The sequence below is a fragment of the Leptidea sinapis genome, chromosome 32, assembly GCF_905404315.1.
Source record: "Leptidea sinapis chromosome 32, ilLepSina1.1, whole genome shotgun sequence".
Taxonomy (NCBI): Eukaryota; Metazoa; Arthropoda; class Insecta; order Lepidoptera; family Pieridae; genus Leptidea; species Leptidea sinapis.
Genome location: NC_066296.1, coordinates 1,310,688 through 1,328,524, shown reverse-complemented (window position 1 = coordinate 1,328,524; position 17,837 = coordinate 1,310,688). Strand labels below are relative to the sequence as shown.

General features: G+C 37.0%; 1 protein-coding gene across 1 annotated transcript in view; it reads left to right on the top strand.

Moving 5' to 3' along the window:
• The window catches only part of LOC126974338 (uncharacterized), a 70,440-nt gene that overhangs the window by 11,132 nt on the left and 41,471 nt on the right, over positions 1-17,837 (top strand). Inside the window, exons 9-17 of the mRNA XM_050821794.1 lie at positions 2,592-2,740; positions 3,168-3,300; positions 4,827-4,980; positions 6,420-6,624; positions 10,163-10,290; positions 10,971-11,099; positions 14,319-14,475; positions 15,913-16,104; positions 17,342-17,487. Coding sequence (XP_050677751.1) covers positions 2,592-2,740; positions 3,168-3,300; positions 4,827-4,980; positions 6,420-6,624; positions 10,163-10,290; positions 10,971-11,099; positions 14,319-14,475; positions 15,913-16,104; positions 17,342-17,487 — 1,393 coding nt within the window. The remainder of the gene's footprint in view (positions 1-2,591; positions 2,741-3,167; positions 3,301-4,826; positions 4,981-6,419; positions 6,625-10,162; positions 10,291-10,970; positions 11,100-14,318; positions 14,476-15,912; positions 16,105-17,341; positions 17,488-17,837) is intronic.

Genomic DNA, 17,837 nt, shown 5'->3' with positions numbered 1-17,837 from the left:
GACCCAGTATTCCGATACTAGGCGAGGCTTTAAAGGAAGTGTTGTCGAAGAGCGGTGATACGGCAAATGGGGTTTTTTTAGTGGTAAACACGCTAAATTGAGTCTTCTGGGGGTTGAATTGGACAGAGTTCAATTTACCCCATTCCGCGACCTTCTCGAGAGAGGACTCGATAGAAGACACAAATTTCTCCCGGCACTGGTCGAGGTTTTCCCGAGAGAGACCTGCATGGCCCGTGTATACGGCATCACCAGTGCTGTCGTCTGCATAGCAATGTATGTTGGAGGTGTCCAACATTCATTGAAATAACAGCGTGAGAGATAGCACACAGCCTTGGGGCACTTCAGCGTTCACGGGCTTGGGATTTTAGCAAAAACAACGACTTGTATGCTGCGCCCAGTGAAGAAGCTGGAGGTCCACTTGCATAAGCTCTCGGGAAGCCCAAATGATGGAAGTTTTGAGAGGAGTGCCTTGTGCCATACACGATCAAAGGCCTTAGCTATATCCAGGCTAACTGCCAGGCCTTCCCCCTTGCTTTCAATAGCCGCCACCCATCTATGTGTTAGGTATACCAGAAGATCACCTGTCGACCGACCATGGCGAAAGCCGTATTGTCGGTCGTTGATCAACTGGTGACCCTCTAGGTATACTAAAAGCTGGCGGCTAATTATGCTCTCCATGATTTTGGAGAGCAGGGAGATAATAGCAATAGGTATGTAGTTTGCCGGATCCGAACTGTCTCCTTTTTTTGGATCGGATGGACAACGGCTGACTTCCATGAGTCAAGACGTAGTGTGTTGGGAATAAGAGTGCCGGAATAAACGCGTTAGCACCGGCGTCAACTCAGGGGCACATGTTCTAAGCACGATTGGAGAAATGCCATCCGGCCGGCTTGACTTCCTGACGTCCAACGAAAACAGAGCTCACAGTTTTCTATCTGAACTGTACTTCAGGCATAGAGCTCTGACACCGCGTGATGGTCGGCGGCGTTTTCCGTTGTCGTCAAGAGTCGAGTTGGAGGCGAAAAGAGCGCACAGGAGATCGGCTTTCTCTTTTGCCGTATGGGTCATTCCTCATGTGCAACGGCGGCATGGAAGGCTGGTTGTAGTTACCAAGAGCAGCTTTTGACAACGACCAGAACTTGCGTGTTCCGGTCGGGTAACAGGAAAGCTGCTCGCCGATTTTGACGACGTGCTTTAACTTCGCACAGGTGATTTGCCGCTTAAAAAATCTGGCATGGTTATATTTCCTCTTAAGAACTTTGCAGTTCGGATCCTTTGTGCCCAGCGCTGCAACCCAAGTTCGATACGCCTGTTTTTTTCCAGTCAGATGCTGCTTTAACTGACGCATCGAACCAGGGCTGTGATCTGCCACCGCTCGGTACTACAGAGCTTGTTATAAAAATATCCATGCCCTGCCGTATCAAATCTGCTACTGCAACGGCGCAGGCACTAGGATCATCTGAAGGGAAACAAACCTTGCCCCAAGGGTAGGATGCAAAAAAGCATCCTATCCCAATCTGCTGACTTGTAGTGCCAAACGCGGCGGGTCGCTGGTGGTCTGCAACTGCACTCCTGACCAGGCAATGGTCGGACGTTCCGAGAGGGGCGTCGACAGGGACCTGGTAACTATCGGGATGTGTAGTCTGCAGGAGATATAATAAGGACGGCATGTGGCCATCCATATCCGGGAGTCGCGAAGGCGACTCAACCAATTGGGACAGACCAATGGCCAATGCAAAACTGTGCACAGATCGCCCTGCATAGTCTATGGTACGTGATCTAAGCCTTTCGCCATTGTGCCCGTTGAAATCATCCAAGACTACGATTTCAGCGGAGGGGATCTGTGCAAGCACGTCGTCAATTATCGCTTGAACGCAGCCCATAAGATAATCGGTTTTTGCGTTACCACTATGGGACCTGTAAACACATGCATAGATCCGGACGCGGTCCTCTAAATCTACCTCGGAGCCAGAGACGGCGACAGCAGATATTCTCCCTAACGTACACACATACCCCGGCATGAGGCAAAAAATTGTGGTCAATTTCGTACCCGGGGTACGTTAAATATGACGTATCGCTAGGTCCGAGATATCTGCGTCTCCGTAAGGAAACACAAGACCGGCTGCGGCGTCTCAAGGTGGTGGTGGACGGCGTTTAAGTTGGAGTCAATTCCCCGGATGTTACAAAAGTCCACATTATGTGGAGCGGGGTGCCGTGGTGTTGCTGCCCTGTTTGTCCTGTGACATACGCGGTACTGTACCCTCCCCAGAATACCAGGGGCAGCCCGAGCGCGGGTACTCGGGGAGGGATTCTCCGGCTCTACAAGAGCCGGTACCCTCCAGGAGTAATTTCTGTTTAAATACCGCTCTCATGTTTTGTTCGGGGGAATAGGGGGTGGGGGAATGGCCTCCGGTCCTCGACACTAACTTATGGGAAACATAGCAGCAAAGACGGTAGCGTGACTCTCCCACTTTCAATAAGCCCGTAGTCGCCTCTTACGACACCCTTGGGCCTGGGACTACCCTATTCATTTTACGCCCCGGCGAAGCACAGGGCAGATAACGATAATAAACATTTGTTACGTTAAACAGAGAAGGGTACTGGCGTTGTAGACGCTCGATGGGCGGAGCACGTGTCGGGGCTGTCGTGTGCGGCGCGCTTGCGATTGGCCGCCCGAGTGTGTGCGGACAGAGGGGCGGATATGAAGCTAGCTGCGGTCGTCTTGGATAGGTTACTGAATGTAAGTAATTTTAAATCGACATACCAAGTAGAGCCCGATCCGAGCTAAATACGCCTGTTTGTAATTCGTTAATTACAATATGTTACTTAATGATTGTGAATAGTAATACTTATACGGGAAAACAATTTTATTGATTTTTTTTACCTGTACGTCTGTGTGTTTGTTCCGGCTAATCTCCGAAACAGCTGGACATATTTTGAAAAGATTTGGGTTGTTTTGTATTAGAGGAGGCAAACGGGCAGTGGCTTAGTGATGGAAAGTATACCCTAGCCGACATCTGCAATACCAGAGGTATATTATGTATAGTTAAGATAGCTTGTAGAGTTGGTAAAAAAGGAATTCGCTACAAAGTATGTCAGGACTTTTATAATTAAATTTTGATGATACATTTTATGCTATTATATTTTATTAATGAAATGTTTATCAGGTCGGTTTACGTCGCAAGGCGAGCGCCACGTGCGCCTGTGAGTCGGCAGCGCGCGACGTAGTACCCCACGTTCTGGCCGTCCACTGTCACCTGTACCCCACCGCTCTGCATATCGTAGCCAATATCACTCAAGGTACGTTAACCTCTAGTTTGCTGCCGTTGCTATATGGCAACGAGACCACCGTTTAATACTCGGTTATTTTATTTAGCACACAATACATTAATAGAGTTTCGTACCCGAAGGATAACAAACCAATCTCTGGTTTGGAGCACTCCAATATCAGCTCGAACTATTTGACCGCGTGCAGCGCAAAGTTGTCCGAATTGTTGGGGACCCAGTGCTCTATGAACTGCTCGATCACCTGGCGTTGCATAGAGACGTCGCTTCATTGTGTGTCTTCTATCGCAGTGGCGTTCCTCCACAGTGCGCTTTTCAAAGATCTTTCTTCCACGTACTACAAAGCTGTGGAATGAGCTTCCTTGTGCAGTGTTTTCGGGTACCATAAAAAAAACGCGTACAACTTCCTTAAAAAGGCATAAAAGGCATTTATTTTCTCAAAGTTGACTCCTTTAGAATTCTTTTTGATGTCATTTCTAATAACTACTAGATACTACTACCGCTTCGGAAACAAATGGCGCTCTGAGAGAGAAGAAGCGGCGCAAGAAACTCTCCCAGCATTCTTTTTTGCGCTCTTTTCAATAAAAATATACAATATTGTACAGTCATTTCTATCGCTATAAAGAAATCATAGTCTAGTCCCAGGCTGTCCGATCATTTAGATATTCAGCAGTGGAGTAATAGGATTTACGACAGAGCCATTTTTTTACAAAACATTTAATTTTTTTTATAGATAATGCCTAAACAGTGGCTGGGACTTTATTATAGAAGTGTATACATTTACCCTTAAAGCTATTATGTATCTTATGAAGCCTACTAGAATTAGTTATAAGCAATCCCTTATTTCTAGTGTTATAAAAGACGACTTAAAAGACGGTAACGCTCCTGTGATTCCTGTGGTGATGCAAGAGGATGTGGGTTGCGGTGATCACTTACTTGTTACTTAAACTTACTCTCGTTTGTCCTCCTTTTCCATAAAAAAACGAGAACTGTATTCCTAAGACTCAGTTCTCTGTCAGCGGGCTGTATCTCATATTCTGCAATAGTTAGACAGCTGTATTTTTGTTGCTGTGTGTATTATTAGTACCGCTATAATAATTAAAAAAACCGATGATAATTAAAAAAATACTTTTTAGTGTCAGTTAATAATAATAATATATCATCAACCTGAATGAAAACTCCTAAAAAAGCCATACACAAAAAACAATTATATCATCCAGATAGACAATAATTTTCATAAAATGAAAATACTGGGCCAAACTATATAATTTTTTATGGGACCAAAGAATTACGTAAATCATAAATCTCCGAGTAATCGGTGTACATACATAAAAAAAAATACCGATCGAATTGAGAACCTTCTCCTTTTTTAAGTCGGTTAAAAATCAAGATGGCGCATTCCTAAATGGCTGCCGTGCAGACATATGTTTGTGTTACCAATATATTTAAAACATACATGGTTTTATACATATTATATGATAGTGCGGAATTTTTAGACTATACATAGACTCATGTAACTAGAAAATTGTCTTCTGTTTCAGAGGAGCCAATAGAATCGGATTTGTTGAAACATCTCTCACTGGTCGAGTGGCGGCCCGCGCCCGTCCACCTGGGCGCTGTGTTGGACGACTGGGCGCATCGCTGTCCGCAACTGATCCAACACTTGCTCTTCAGTTTGGACTTCACGCCGCCCACGTGAGTTAATGGGAGTCGGTGATGGAACTCTGATTTCCATTTTGAAGCCCATCCATCGCATTGAAAAATAATAGGAAACAGTTATTTTTTGAATTGTTTTCTTTCTAATAATGAATTAAGAGTCATATTGGCGCCACGCCAGCTGCTAACACTGAGATAGTTCCCTTTCGTGATTATCATAGAGATATGCAAAATATTATTTCAATAATATATAAACCCAGTTAGATCGGCTTTTCGCCCTCAAGCACTGTATAGTTAAAATATATATCCAGACGACCGCGACTTGCTTGGATTTTTAAAAATGTACAAAACTTGAATAAAAAAAAATCTAATAGGACATCTGGATTCGAACTGGGGTCTTCTGGTTTCCGGATCACCCAATGTCACCCATCTGAGCTATTATAGTCTCGTATATAGTGGCGAAATTTACCTTTGTATTTTAATGTTATTGCTGTTTCTTATTAAAACACGAATAAAACTACATTTAAATTAAAACCTAGGTAGATTGAGTTATCGCTCCCGAAATTCCCTGTATACTGAATTCTATGAAAATCTTTGGATTTTCCGAGATTAAGATTATATATTGCTCGATTAAAAATATAAGATATATATAGCTGTGCCGCGTCAATATGTCACGCTGTCGACGTTTACAAGTTTTATCATACTAACGACCCAGATATATCACAGACGAGGCTTGGACGAAATAGTTATTTATGCAACTGTTGTGTAATAAGGGGTATTAAAACACGAATGTGGGTTTATTATGATAATAGTATCACATGAGTGTTTTAATACCTAATTATTAACAGTTGCATACAAGACTTTATCTACACCCATAATATGAATCCTCTAAAAGATTCTGGAACAGTTAGCTTACTTACCTAATATTATTCGTTACTGATTATATACAAATAAACTAAGTATTAATGAAACAATTATTTATTTTAGTAGTAAATTACATTTTGTATAGTGCAATAATTAAAATTCACTCGAATATAATGTTCTTTTGCAGCGTTTAAAATGAATCGCTCATTTTTTGTAAACAAAACAATAAAAACATTAAAGAAAAATGGCGAGGATTTGAATAACCTACTTTTTTTTACGGCGTGCGACGTTCTGGGAGTGTGGAGCGCGCGTAAACGAAAATGTTCGTTTTTTGAAATTCATACAGATACCACGCATCGAGCAATAAGAATGTGGCTGTCTGTTGAAACTTTTTGCGCATGAAGGAATAAAAAAAAATATAGGAGTGTTGTTATGAAATTCAGTACAACATTACAACACTCTTTTGGATGATATCATGGTTATTAGAACATTGGGTGTTTTAATGTTGGCAATAAGCTAACTGTTTCAGAATCTTTAATAGAGGATTTAAAGCATGGGTGTAGATAAATATATTTAATATGTTGTATATTAACTGTAACGTGTCATTTTGTCAGGGGGGTATGCCTGGAGAGCCAGCGCTACATCGGCCAGTGGGTGGTGCAGCACGTGGGCGGGGGCTCGTGTCCGGAGTGGGCGTGGGCCGTGCTCCGCGCGCTCTCCGTGCACGGCGCGTGGGCGGGGCCGGGCGCCTGCGCTGACACCCTGATAGGAAGCATGCTCGCGGTCATCGCCACCGAGTGGGGGCATAGTGTGCCCTTGGTGAGTACTGTTGATACTTAAAAATATATTTTGTATGTTGTCTCCGATTAACGCTATTTTCACTTTTATAAATAAATAACTTACAGAATAAATTGCTAGCAAATTCAACTGAATTTCAAAATATAATATTATTACTAAATTATTCACTTGTAATTATTGACAACCCTGTTAGACTCAGTGATAAAACGACAACAGTGTCACAGTCATTCTGTGGCTACCTTAATAATAATGCCCTGTTAAATGTACAATTTAAATAGCCTGTGCAGAGCTTGAGCGCGCCATTGTTGTTAGTATATACAGACCCCCAGATGCAGTATATGAATTATTTGTAAGTGTATTGGAGGAGGTTTTATTAAAATTATCTGAGTCTAAGAAGTATATCATGATATGTCACTGTGATTTTAATATTAATTTATTAGAAAAATTCACGACTAGTATTAGATTCAGATCTTTATTGAAAATTATTGAATATGATTTAACCAATATTTTCTTAAAGCCTGCTAGAGTAACTGGCACTTCCAAAAGCTGTATTGATAACATATTTACCAATTATAAACCCATTTCTCAGGCACTAATTAACTAACTGAGTTCAAACCACTTTGGTCAGTTAGCCTCTTTTAATATTGAGGTCAATAAATGTACTAAAATTAAAAAGTTTACGTTTGTTCCTGTGTATAATAAGCGAATGGACAAATATAGAGGCAATGTGTCAGTTAAACTTATGATTAGGATTTATTCAAATATAATTATGTTATTTAAAATAATTAAAACAGAGTTAACTTCTATATTTACTTCTAAGACAGTCAAATCAGGTGGTCTCCTGTCATTTAATGATTGTTCAACAGCTGGTATTCATAGGAGCAGACAAAGGCTATATAAACTATATAGTGAGAGATCATGGTATAATCATGGTGCATCTTTTCTCGAGTATGTTAAAAATACTCTAAATTATTTTAAAGTGTTTGTTCTATTGCAAAGTATAGACTTTGCATATGCATAGGCATATCAGACAAATAATTAAAAATGCACCAAATAAAATAAAGATGACTTCGAATGTTAGTAACTGGGAATCTGGAAGATTGAAAGACCGCAACATTGAATACAATCTATCAATAAACAATACATTAATTCAAGTTCAGCAGGAAGTTGCTACTGCTTTTGAGATTTTTTTTTCTGAGATTCCAGTTTCTATCACAAACACTCTTGTCTCCTCCACCAGAGTTGCTGAGTCACTTCTTCTAGAAAATGTTATAGAATGTCAACAAAGTTTCAATTTTAGTTTTGTTAGCCCTGGAGAAATAATTAAAACTTTTAAATCTCTAGACATGAAAAAAACAGCTGATATATGGGGCATTTCTGTTAAAATAATAAGTTCAATAATTGATGTCATAGCACCATATCTTGCAATAGTCAATAATTATTATATATATATATTATATATAATAATATAATTGTATTAATCATGGCGTGTTTCCTGACCTACTGAAACATAGTAAAATTACACCAATATTTAAGTCGGGATGCTGTTCTGACCCGATTAACTATCGTCCTTCGTCGGTTTTGCCGACCCTTAGTAAAATTTTTGAAAAAATAATTTTAATCCAAATGCTTACTTACTTTAACTCTCATAAGTTACTTCATTTGAAACAATTTGGCTTTACTAGGGGACGTTCAACAACGGATGCAGGTGTTGAGCTTATCAATAATATTTTTGATGCCTGAGAGGAATCGCAGAATGCACTTGGCATCTTCTGTGATTTATCTAAGGCTTTTGATTGTGTTCAACATTCAACGCTGGTCAGGAAGCTATGTCACTATGGCATAAAGGGAGCTGCGCTCGATCTTCTGATTTCATATCTAAACAATAGAATTCAGAAGGACGTGAATGGTAGGAGATCTCCTGGGATTCCTCTCAATATGGGGGTACCACAAGGGTCTATTCGGAACGGTCCGAACCGTTCCTCTTCCTTATCTATATAAATGATCTTCCTAATATTATAGAGAAAAAACATAAGGTAGTATTGTTTGCGGACGACACTTCACTGATTTTCAAAGTGAAAAGAAACCAAGCAATGTATGACGAAGTGAACGATATTCTATCTGACATCGTGTACTGGTTTAGCGCTAATAGACTATTGTTAAATAGCAAAAAAACGAAATATATAAAATTTACCGTACCAAATGTCAAAAATGTTGATGCAAGTGTTTTGTTAAACGGAGAGGTGATAAAACCGGTGGAATCTGCTAAATTTCTTGGCATTACTCTGAATTCCAAATTAAAATGGGGCCCCTATATTGATGGATTGGCGAACAGACTTAGTTCTGCAGCATACGCGGTTAAAAAGATTAGACAATTAACTGACATAGATACGGCGCGACTTGTATACTTTAGTTACTTCCATAGTATTATGTCCTATTGTATATTGCTGTGGGGCAGCGCTACCGACATTAATACAATATTTGTGTTGCAGAAGAGGGCTATTCGCGCTATTTATGACCTAGGCCCTAAGGAATCATTGAGAGAAAAATTCAAAGAAATTAACATCTTGACTGTTGCTTCTCAATATATTCTTGATAATGTTATGTATGTTCATAGGCACATAAGTGAATTTGCAAGAAACTGTCATAACCATAATGTTAACCATAGGAACAGACATACGTTTATAATGCCTACTACTCGGCTAAGTCGAGTTAGCAAGTCTTTTGTGGGGCGATGTATATGCTTTTACAACTGGATCCCAGAAAATGTTCAAAACAAAAGTATTACGTTATTCAAAAAAATTGTTAAAAGACGTTTGTGTGGTAAAGGTTACTATAACATAAATGACTTTCTTAATGATACCACAGATTTGGAATGGAGCGACCGCCCTTAGGCTATTAAATAATAAGTTTTATTGTACAATGTTACTTTAATTGTAAAACATATGATGAAAAAAAAAGCCCGCTGAGTTTGTTGCTCCCATTCTTCTCAGGCCTGAGGCATTCATTTTGGAATGGGTGGTAGTTTTTTGACTTTCAATAAGTGATGTCACATCATATTTTGAATAAAAATATTTGAATTTGAATACAAACGAACTCAAATTTCGTAGTTGTTGAAAAAGTAAATACAACTTAGTAATAAGGTGGCATACTTTTCTTTAATTGTTCTCGAATTGGTGCCAACTTAACGTAGACATTTTTGACATGTAGTATAATATGTGCAGTTGTAAGGCCTGAATAAAAGATTCATAGTTTCATGCAAAACACCAAACCAAACAGGATGGAAATACTTCATAATAAGTGGCGGGACTGTCTAAGTAAAAATATAACTTTGACATAGTTGTAATTACAGTATTCCGATTGGCGACGAAGTATAATCCAGACAAGTTTGAAAGCAATCAGATGCTTAAACGTAATGGATTTCGGCTATCTCCATTTTTTACAAAATGTAGCCGTTATCAATGCCTGCACGTTTCGCACAATCGAGCGAATTGCTTTTTAAAGAGTTCTCTAGGCTGGATCAAACCATGTAGTGTAATTTTTTTTGATTGTATAAAAGGTGTGCGGAGTGGGTGCTGATGCAGTCCACCGACTGGCTGCCACTCGCCCGGTGGAGGCCACCCACTGCCTCGGTCTCCTCATGAAAGTCATGGCACACTCGCCGGAGTCCATATCGCTGACACCCAGGTATGTTGTACCCAGGCTGCATGGCATACTATCCACTGGAGACAAAATAAATATCTACGTTAACTAGTAAAGCCAATTTAATTAGATTACTAGCAGAAGAAACTGCACAAAAAACTCTTCCAAATTATCTTTTACTACGCTCTTTTGGCAAGGTTTCAAGTTTTTCTATCTTAACACTTAGAAAATATATTTTTATTATATCTGTTAGTATTAATTTTAAAGCATTCTCGGATTAATTTAAACACAGTCAAAAACTTTTCAACTGGTATGATCAATTTAAGTAACTTGACCCAAAAAATTAGTTCTTACCAGTCAGTGAGTGATTGAGGCCGGATTTGATCAAACGGGACTAAGTTTTTACTCCAGTTTATTACTAAGTTTACTATAAACTATACGGGAGTAAATATTTAGACGGACTATTTTGGCGGTATAAATGGTTAAATTGAGAATAGCAGTTGTAAAAGCGGAGATGTCACTTGTCATATAGAAGACGGATTAAAATAAACAAGCTGTCAACATTTGAAATTTCTCTCTATTATCCAAATATCCAAGGGATTAATTCAAGGAGTATTATTATACTCTATGGAGAGGTAACTATATGGAGGTTATTACCTCCATACATATAGTTATCCTCGTGTTTGATCGAATCTGGCATAAATTTTACAATATTGTGCACACAGGTTCTCAGAAATAATAACAGTGATACTAAACTCGGGTCCCAGCGTGATGCAGCGTGTGCTCGGTCGCGGCTCCGCTAGTGGCGTCGACTTGCTTCAGCCGCTTGTACTGCAGCACGTCACAGATGACAAGTAAGGTTTCAATTGTAAATTAACGCCCTTAGGATCCAGTACCTCGAAAAGAAGACATAACCCGCATGGGGTTACTTCGTTGTTCGTCTGTTAAGAACCTTTTTCTTACCCTATTGTCTCATTCAAAGTACGTGACATATAATGGTAATTTACCATGTAGTAACATACACATAATTGATATTAATAATGTAATAAATCATAAATGTAAAATGTTGACATTTGATAGGTTACACCTATCTAATTTTTATAAAAGATAGAAAGCAAAATCGCTATCTCTTTATTTATTATATAACACAGTCAAGAGAAAAGAGAGAGCCGAGAGAAAAGTAATAATTCAATTAATACTGCTTCTATTGAGCAGTGTTATAGTTTAATTAGTGATTTGAAAAATGTTCTTATAATCTAATAATAAACAATACTAACATCCACTATGAGCAGGAAGTAGCTTCTGCTTTTTTTTCTGACATTCCAGTTTCAATCTCAAGCACTCTTGTCTCCTCCACCAGTGTTGCTCAGTCACTTCTTTTGGAAAATGTTAAAAAATGTAAGCAAAATTTTAAATTCAGTGTTGTTAGCCCAGCATAAATAATTCAAACTCTCAGATCTTTAGAAATAAAAAAAATGCTAATATATGAGGCATATCTGTAAAAATAATAACTTCCGTTATTGACGTCATAGCACCATATCCACCACTAGTTTTTAATAGCTGTATTGAACGTAGCGTGTTTCCTGACCTTCTGAAATATAGTAGAATTACACCAATATTTGTTTATTCTGACCCGAATAACTATAGCTCTGTTTCAGTGTTGCTGACCCTTAGTAAAATTTAAAAAAAAATTTAAGCCATATGCTTACTCACTGTAACACTTATAAGTTACTTCAAATAGAACAATTGGGTTTTTGAAAAAAATTTTTTTTTGTGATAAATGGAAAGATTATATATTAGTTTTATAACAAAACTATTTTTTTTTTCGCAATAATTCAAAAGTTATTTCAAAATAAAAAAAAAATTTTGAATCCAGTACCGAAGACACGCCGACAACTCCCGAACAAACCCGAGCGCGTGTGACGTCATAATGTTAGTTTTCACTCATTGCAGTTGATAGAAAAATAATAAATACAGTGTTTTGATCTATTTAATTTTGTTGTCATTATTAAATATTTAAATATATATTAAAAATGTCGAACCTCAAAAGTTATCGTTCTTGTTTTGTACCATTATGTAAGAATACTACAAAGGCAACTCCTGATAAAATGTTTTTAAATGTTCCCCAAGATGACAAACGTCGAAATAAATGGTTTCAAGCAGTGCACCGTGATAATCCCCAAACAAAATCGATTTTTTTTTGTTGTGAAGATCATTTCGATGTAAGTATTTCTTAATACCATTTTTATTAATTATTATTTATCTAAGTATATAAATCAAATAATTATTATATATTTAAGTAAAGTTCAGTAAATAATATGAATAATAATAATAAAATGAATAAGCTTTACTCCGAACTCGGTGTTCTGGACATACCCGTCCTTTCACAATACAAATATTATTTTTACGACTTAGTTGAACATAACCTATAGCTTTGTCGCCGTAACTCTCACGCGATGCTCTGCAATTTATGAAATAAATAATTATATTTAATGTAATGGAGAATAAATAATTAAATATTTTCATTTATTATATTATTTTTTAACAAACTTACCTTGATGCCTTGGCACCTCGAACTTCATCAGAATTAAACCGAACGTCATTTTTTAAAAAATCGGTGATCATAAATATATCAACATCAGGAATATTATCAGACTTTGCCTTAATAAATCCTTTATCACACATAGCTAATCGAAACCAACTAACAACTCGTATTTTAGCAATAAATTTTTAATATTATTGTCTAGACACGTGTAATAGCCGTAAACGCTGTACTGTTATTAAATAGCTATAACATTATGACGTCACAACTATGGTGACCAATCATGGCGCGTTTATAGTCACGTGATTTTTATTTAAATTTCATCAATTTTTAATTGTTTATAATTAATTGAAAAAAAATTTTTTTGAAGTTTTTTGCATTAAATATCAATATTATTAATAATAAAGTTTTAAAATACATAAAAAAAATCAATAATTTTTTTTTTCAAAAACCCAATTTGGCTTTACTAGGGGATGCTCGACTACGGATGCAGGTGTTGAACTCATCAGGAATATTTTTGAGGCCTGGGAGGAATCACAGAGTGCACTTGCTATCTTCTGTGATTTATCTGAGGCTTTTGATTGTGTTCAACATTCAACGCTGGTCAGGAAGATATGTCACTATGGTATATGAGGATCTGCGCTCGAACTTCTGATCTCATATTTAAATAATGTCGGTCGATGTGAATGGCAGGAGATCTACTGGGACTCCTCTCGGTATGGGGGTACCACAAGGGTCTATTCTTGGACCCTTCCTCTTCCTTATTTATATAAATAGATAATAATAGATAAAAAAACACTAGGTGGTATTTTTTTCGGATGCCACTTCACTTATATTCAAAGTGAAAAGAAGCCAAGTTTATATATGACGAAGTAAACAATACTCTATTTGACATCGTGTACTGGTTTAGCGCCAGTAACTTATTGTTAAATAGTTATAAAACCAAATATATTAAATATACCGCGCCAAAAGTAAAAAATGTAGACGCGCAAATTTTATTTAACGGAGAGGTGGTAAAACCAATGGAATCTGCTGTATTTCTTAGCATAACTCTTGATTCCAAATTCTCGGTCTTGGTCCGCTTCTTGGTCCTCCATATTGTAGGATTGGCGAATAGGCTTAGTTCTGCAGCATATGCGGTTAAGAAAATTAGACAGTTAAGTTAAGTGATTTTGAATAAAAATATTTGAATGTGATTTAAGTTTTCTTAAGTGTTAATTCCGCCAATATTTGTCTTTAGCAATTCGACATTCTGGCACGATACCAGTTTGGTGCCAGAGTTTGGTGAGTCAACATGTCCTAAGGGTGCCTCGTGTAGAGGTGAAACACGTGTCGAATTGTCTAAGACAAATATTGGCGGAATTAACACTTAAGAAAACTTAAAACATTAGCATAATTATGGATTTCCGCAAAGTAATGCCTACTTTAATAAATTTTCACTTTCTTGATTCCACTACCCGTCTTGTATGTTATTTCTTGTTAACGGTGTCTAATTGTTACTTAAAAAAGTATTATTAATGTTTTATCTTAGAACGTCTCCTGAGTACCGTAACGCGTTACTGATGGCTTGGTGTCACGCGCTGTGGAAACCTTCGCAGGTCACAGCGAGTCGCACGCTCCTGGATACAGCTGTGCGAGCCTGCCAGGGTTGGAACATCTTAGACGCCTACGTGGCTTATGTCCTTCAGGTATACATTAATGTTATTCGTGCAAACGAAAAAAAATTACACACTAGGAGGCCCCCTACTAGTATGTAATTAAATTATAAAAAAATATTCACTGTAGAACTTAATAAATGTAAAATTTTAAATTGAGAAACATTAATTCCAACTGTCTTTATCATTCAAATAATCTTTCACATTATAATAGGCCTTAGATGTTAATTTATGTTTTACGATACATTTAAATTTTTAATAGGTTATATATCAGCCCTATCTGTTACATCATTGTTGATACCATTCCGATCAATTTTCTACAATTTATTTGAGTGCATTACCTGCGCGCTTTGAAACGGGGCACGCCGTTATTGAATACGAAAAACGTTTCAGGTATGTTAAATTAATGCATGAAGAGTATTGCATCACATTTGCTCACTTCTGTTATGTTAGTAGAGATCATCTTACTATAATATACACATTTATACTTTTTTTTTATGTAGCAATTATGTAGTAAAAAAAATAGTTAAAAAATCTAGAAAACACGCTTTGGTTGGAAAGATAATGGTTGAAAATAAATATCAATTCCTGTCTTATCGACGATAGATGTAAAAAACAAAAAAATAAATAAACATAAATCTTATTTTGCAAATTGAAAAATGGAATAATTTTATCAAATTAATGTATTGTCGTCGGTCCTCGATAAATCTACGAAGTTTGAACAAAATCTGGCCGTTTAAAGTGGGTCAAAATTGCGCCCAAATGAGCCGGTTACAAACAGGCATACATTTATTTATTTATTTCATTTCATTTATTCAGGATTCAAACGGTCACAATTCAAAAACTTTACACTATTTTATTTAATAAAGACCTATAGTTCCATAAAATAATTTTAAAACTACTTAATACTTACAATGTGAGTGTTTTGTTATAAATAAAGTAATACTAAATTTAAATGCAAATAAATTGATAAAATATAAAACCTATAAAATACAAAACTTAATATATAACGATATAAAAATAAAACATCATAATTTTGAATTTTGCAAACGGCAAGTGAAAAATATCTAAACTTCCAAATTTTTCATTAAAAAGTTTACCAGCTCGTCTGGTATAACTATTGCTAGTGTGACATGTATGTGCTCTTTTGATGGTAAACACATCTTTTTGAAGAGTGTGTCTTTCAGGTCTGCAAGGAACTATAAAATTAGTCTTATTTAGTAATTGAGGAACGTCCACTTTATCATTAAGGAGAAAATATCCCTACGATGTCTTAAAAGCATTATATTGTTGCGTTTAGAGGATTCTAAGTAATCGTTGTAAATATACATGCAGGTGAAGCTAATAAAAAGCGTGTAATAGAACAGTAACATTCTCTGTGTAACTGTAATATTTGGAAGTTAGAAGAACAAAATCGTATACATTGCCACATGAAAGAGTCTAGATTAACTTGTAATATTGCTAATGTAGGAGGCTAACGGTGAGCAGTACATAGAAGACGCGGTGCGTCACGCTAACGTGGCGCCGACGCTGAGTGAATGTGTGCTGCGTCACGTGGCGTTGAGACAGGGCGGGGCGCCCGAGAGACTCGCGGACGTGGCGTGCGTGTTGGACGCGCAGCGCCGCCGCAGAGAGCGGGCGCACGTCGACAACGCTCTCAAAGTAACGACTAATCTTGTCAAAAGCCTTGGAAAAATCGGTATAAACAACGTCAACTTGACAATTATTATCCATAGCATCAGCAAGTAATTAAAAAAAAACGAATTGATTACTATCAACGCTTCTGCCACTGAAAAAACCATGTTGATTACATGGAATCTGTCTTCGCACTGCAAAGGATAATTGCGAGGTAATTATCTTCTCTAATATTTTGCCGAGCAGGCATAACTTAAATATCGGGCGATACTTTTCTATTTCATAACTAACAGTACCTTTTTGGTACCGGTGTTACATGAGCCTGTTTGGAACATAACCTTCTGAAATAGATTTAATATAAATTAAATGCAAAGGTTTTGAGAGAGATTCAAAACATTTTTTTATTAACACCGGGTGGATTACGTCGGGACCAGCTCCTTTATTGACATCAAGCGTTCTGAGATGTTTTCTGACTGTTTCTAAAGTAATGTCAATTGAACCAATATCCAACACAAAGTCAGAATTGGCTTGCAAATCATTCAAAACCAAAGGTCTGTTATTTGATTTCTCAAAAGCAGAGAAAAAATGTTCGTTAAACATTTCACATATTTGTTTCCCATCAGAATACGTTTGTCCTTTGTAGTTCATAGTTTGGGGATAAGCCCTGACTTAAAGATATAAATATCAATCATATAGCCTTTATGTGTGACCAAAAGAAGTTAGGTTGTGATTTATTTTTTTCTTCAAAGTAACTAATATAATTATTAAAACAATCCTTTTCAATTTTACAGGCCCTCTTTCTTAGAATAGAGTAGCTATTGTAATTGTAATTTAAAGTGATTATTCCTGTAATATTTCCTATACTAAGTTTCTTTGACTATATGGTGGTCTTCCAACGCATACAATACTGTCTGCAACTAATGTAGGTTTGACAAAGAAAGAATAATGATTTTTAATTACCATTACACACCTATTTATATTATAGGCAAATATAGTTAGAAGGTAGTTTACGTAAAGAAGTCAACCCTAATGTCGTCAGAAGAGGTAAGAGTCACGCGATAGAAAAAGAGGCAACTTCTAGGTGATTAAAAATGTAGGTTAATAGCGCTGTGCGATCTGAATTACACCTTTTTGTATGGCCTTTTCTTGCTTGCGGTATCTCCGTTAGAGATGTTTTCTCTCTTGCACGTTTTGTTTCTATATACGATAATACATTGTAAGTCTGGTTTTGGGCATTGAATAATTATAATCAAATTTCGTGCAGGTTTCTGGTGTTAAGTTCAAGTCGGAAGAGCTCGCCATATACCGAACAGGAAACGTGTTGTTATCCGCCCCTTACCAGCACCCCGCTTATTTGTCGCTTTGTACTCTGTTCTGTCAACTATACTTGGAGAGACCGCCAGTACACCAGTAAGTTCAGTATCCGTTTATTTTATTTTAAAACGAAAACTTACAGTTTAATTTAAAGAAATTAGTCAATAAATACAGAAGAAGTATATAAGCTAATTACAAGTTTCCACAGATAGAATTTCCATATAAATGAAAAAAAACACTCAACTGGGAGAAAGAAAAGTAATATGGAATAAAGGGGAAATTGCCAAAAATAAATAAATACAAAAGCTATACAATAAGCGGTAATAAAAAAAAACTAATACAAATAGTGGCAAACGAGTTTCTTAACAAGGTTAAGAAATTATTTGTAAGTGTTAAAGAATTTGTTTTACGAGTGGTAGTGACTGTCACTGCAAAAAAGCAAAAAA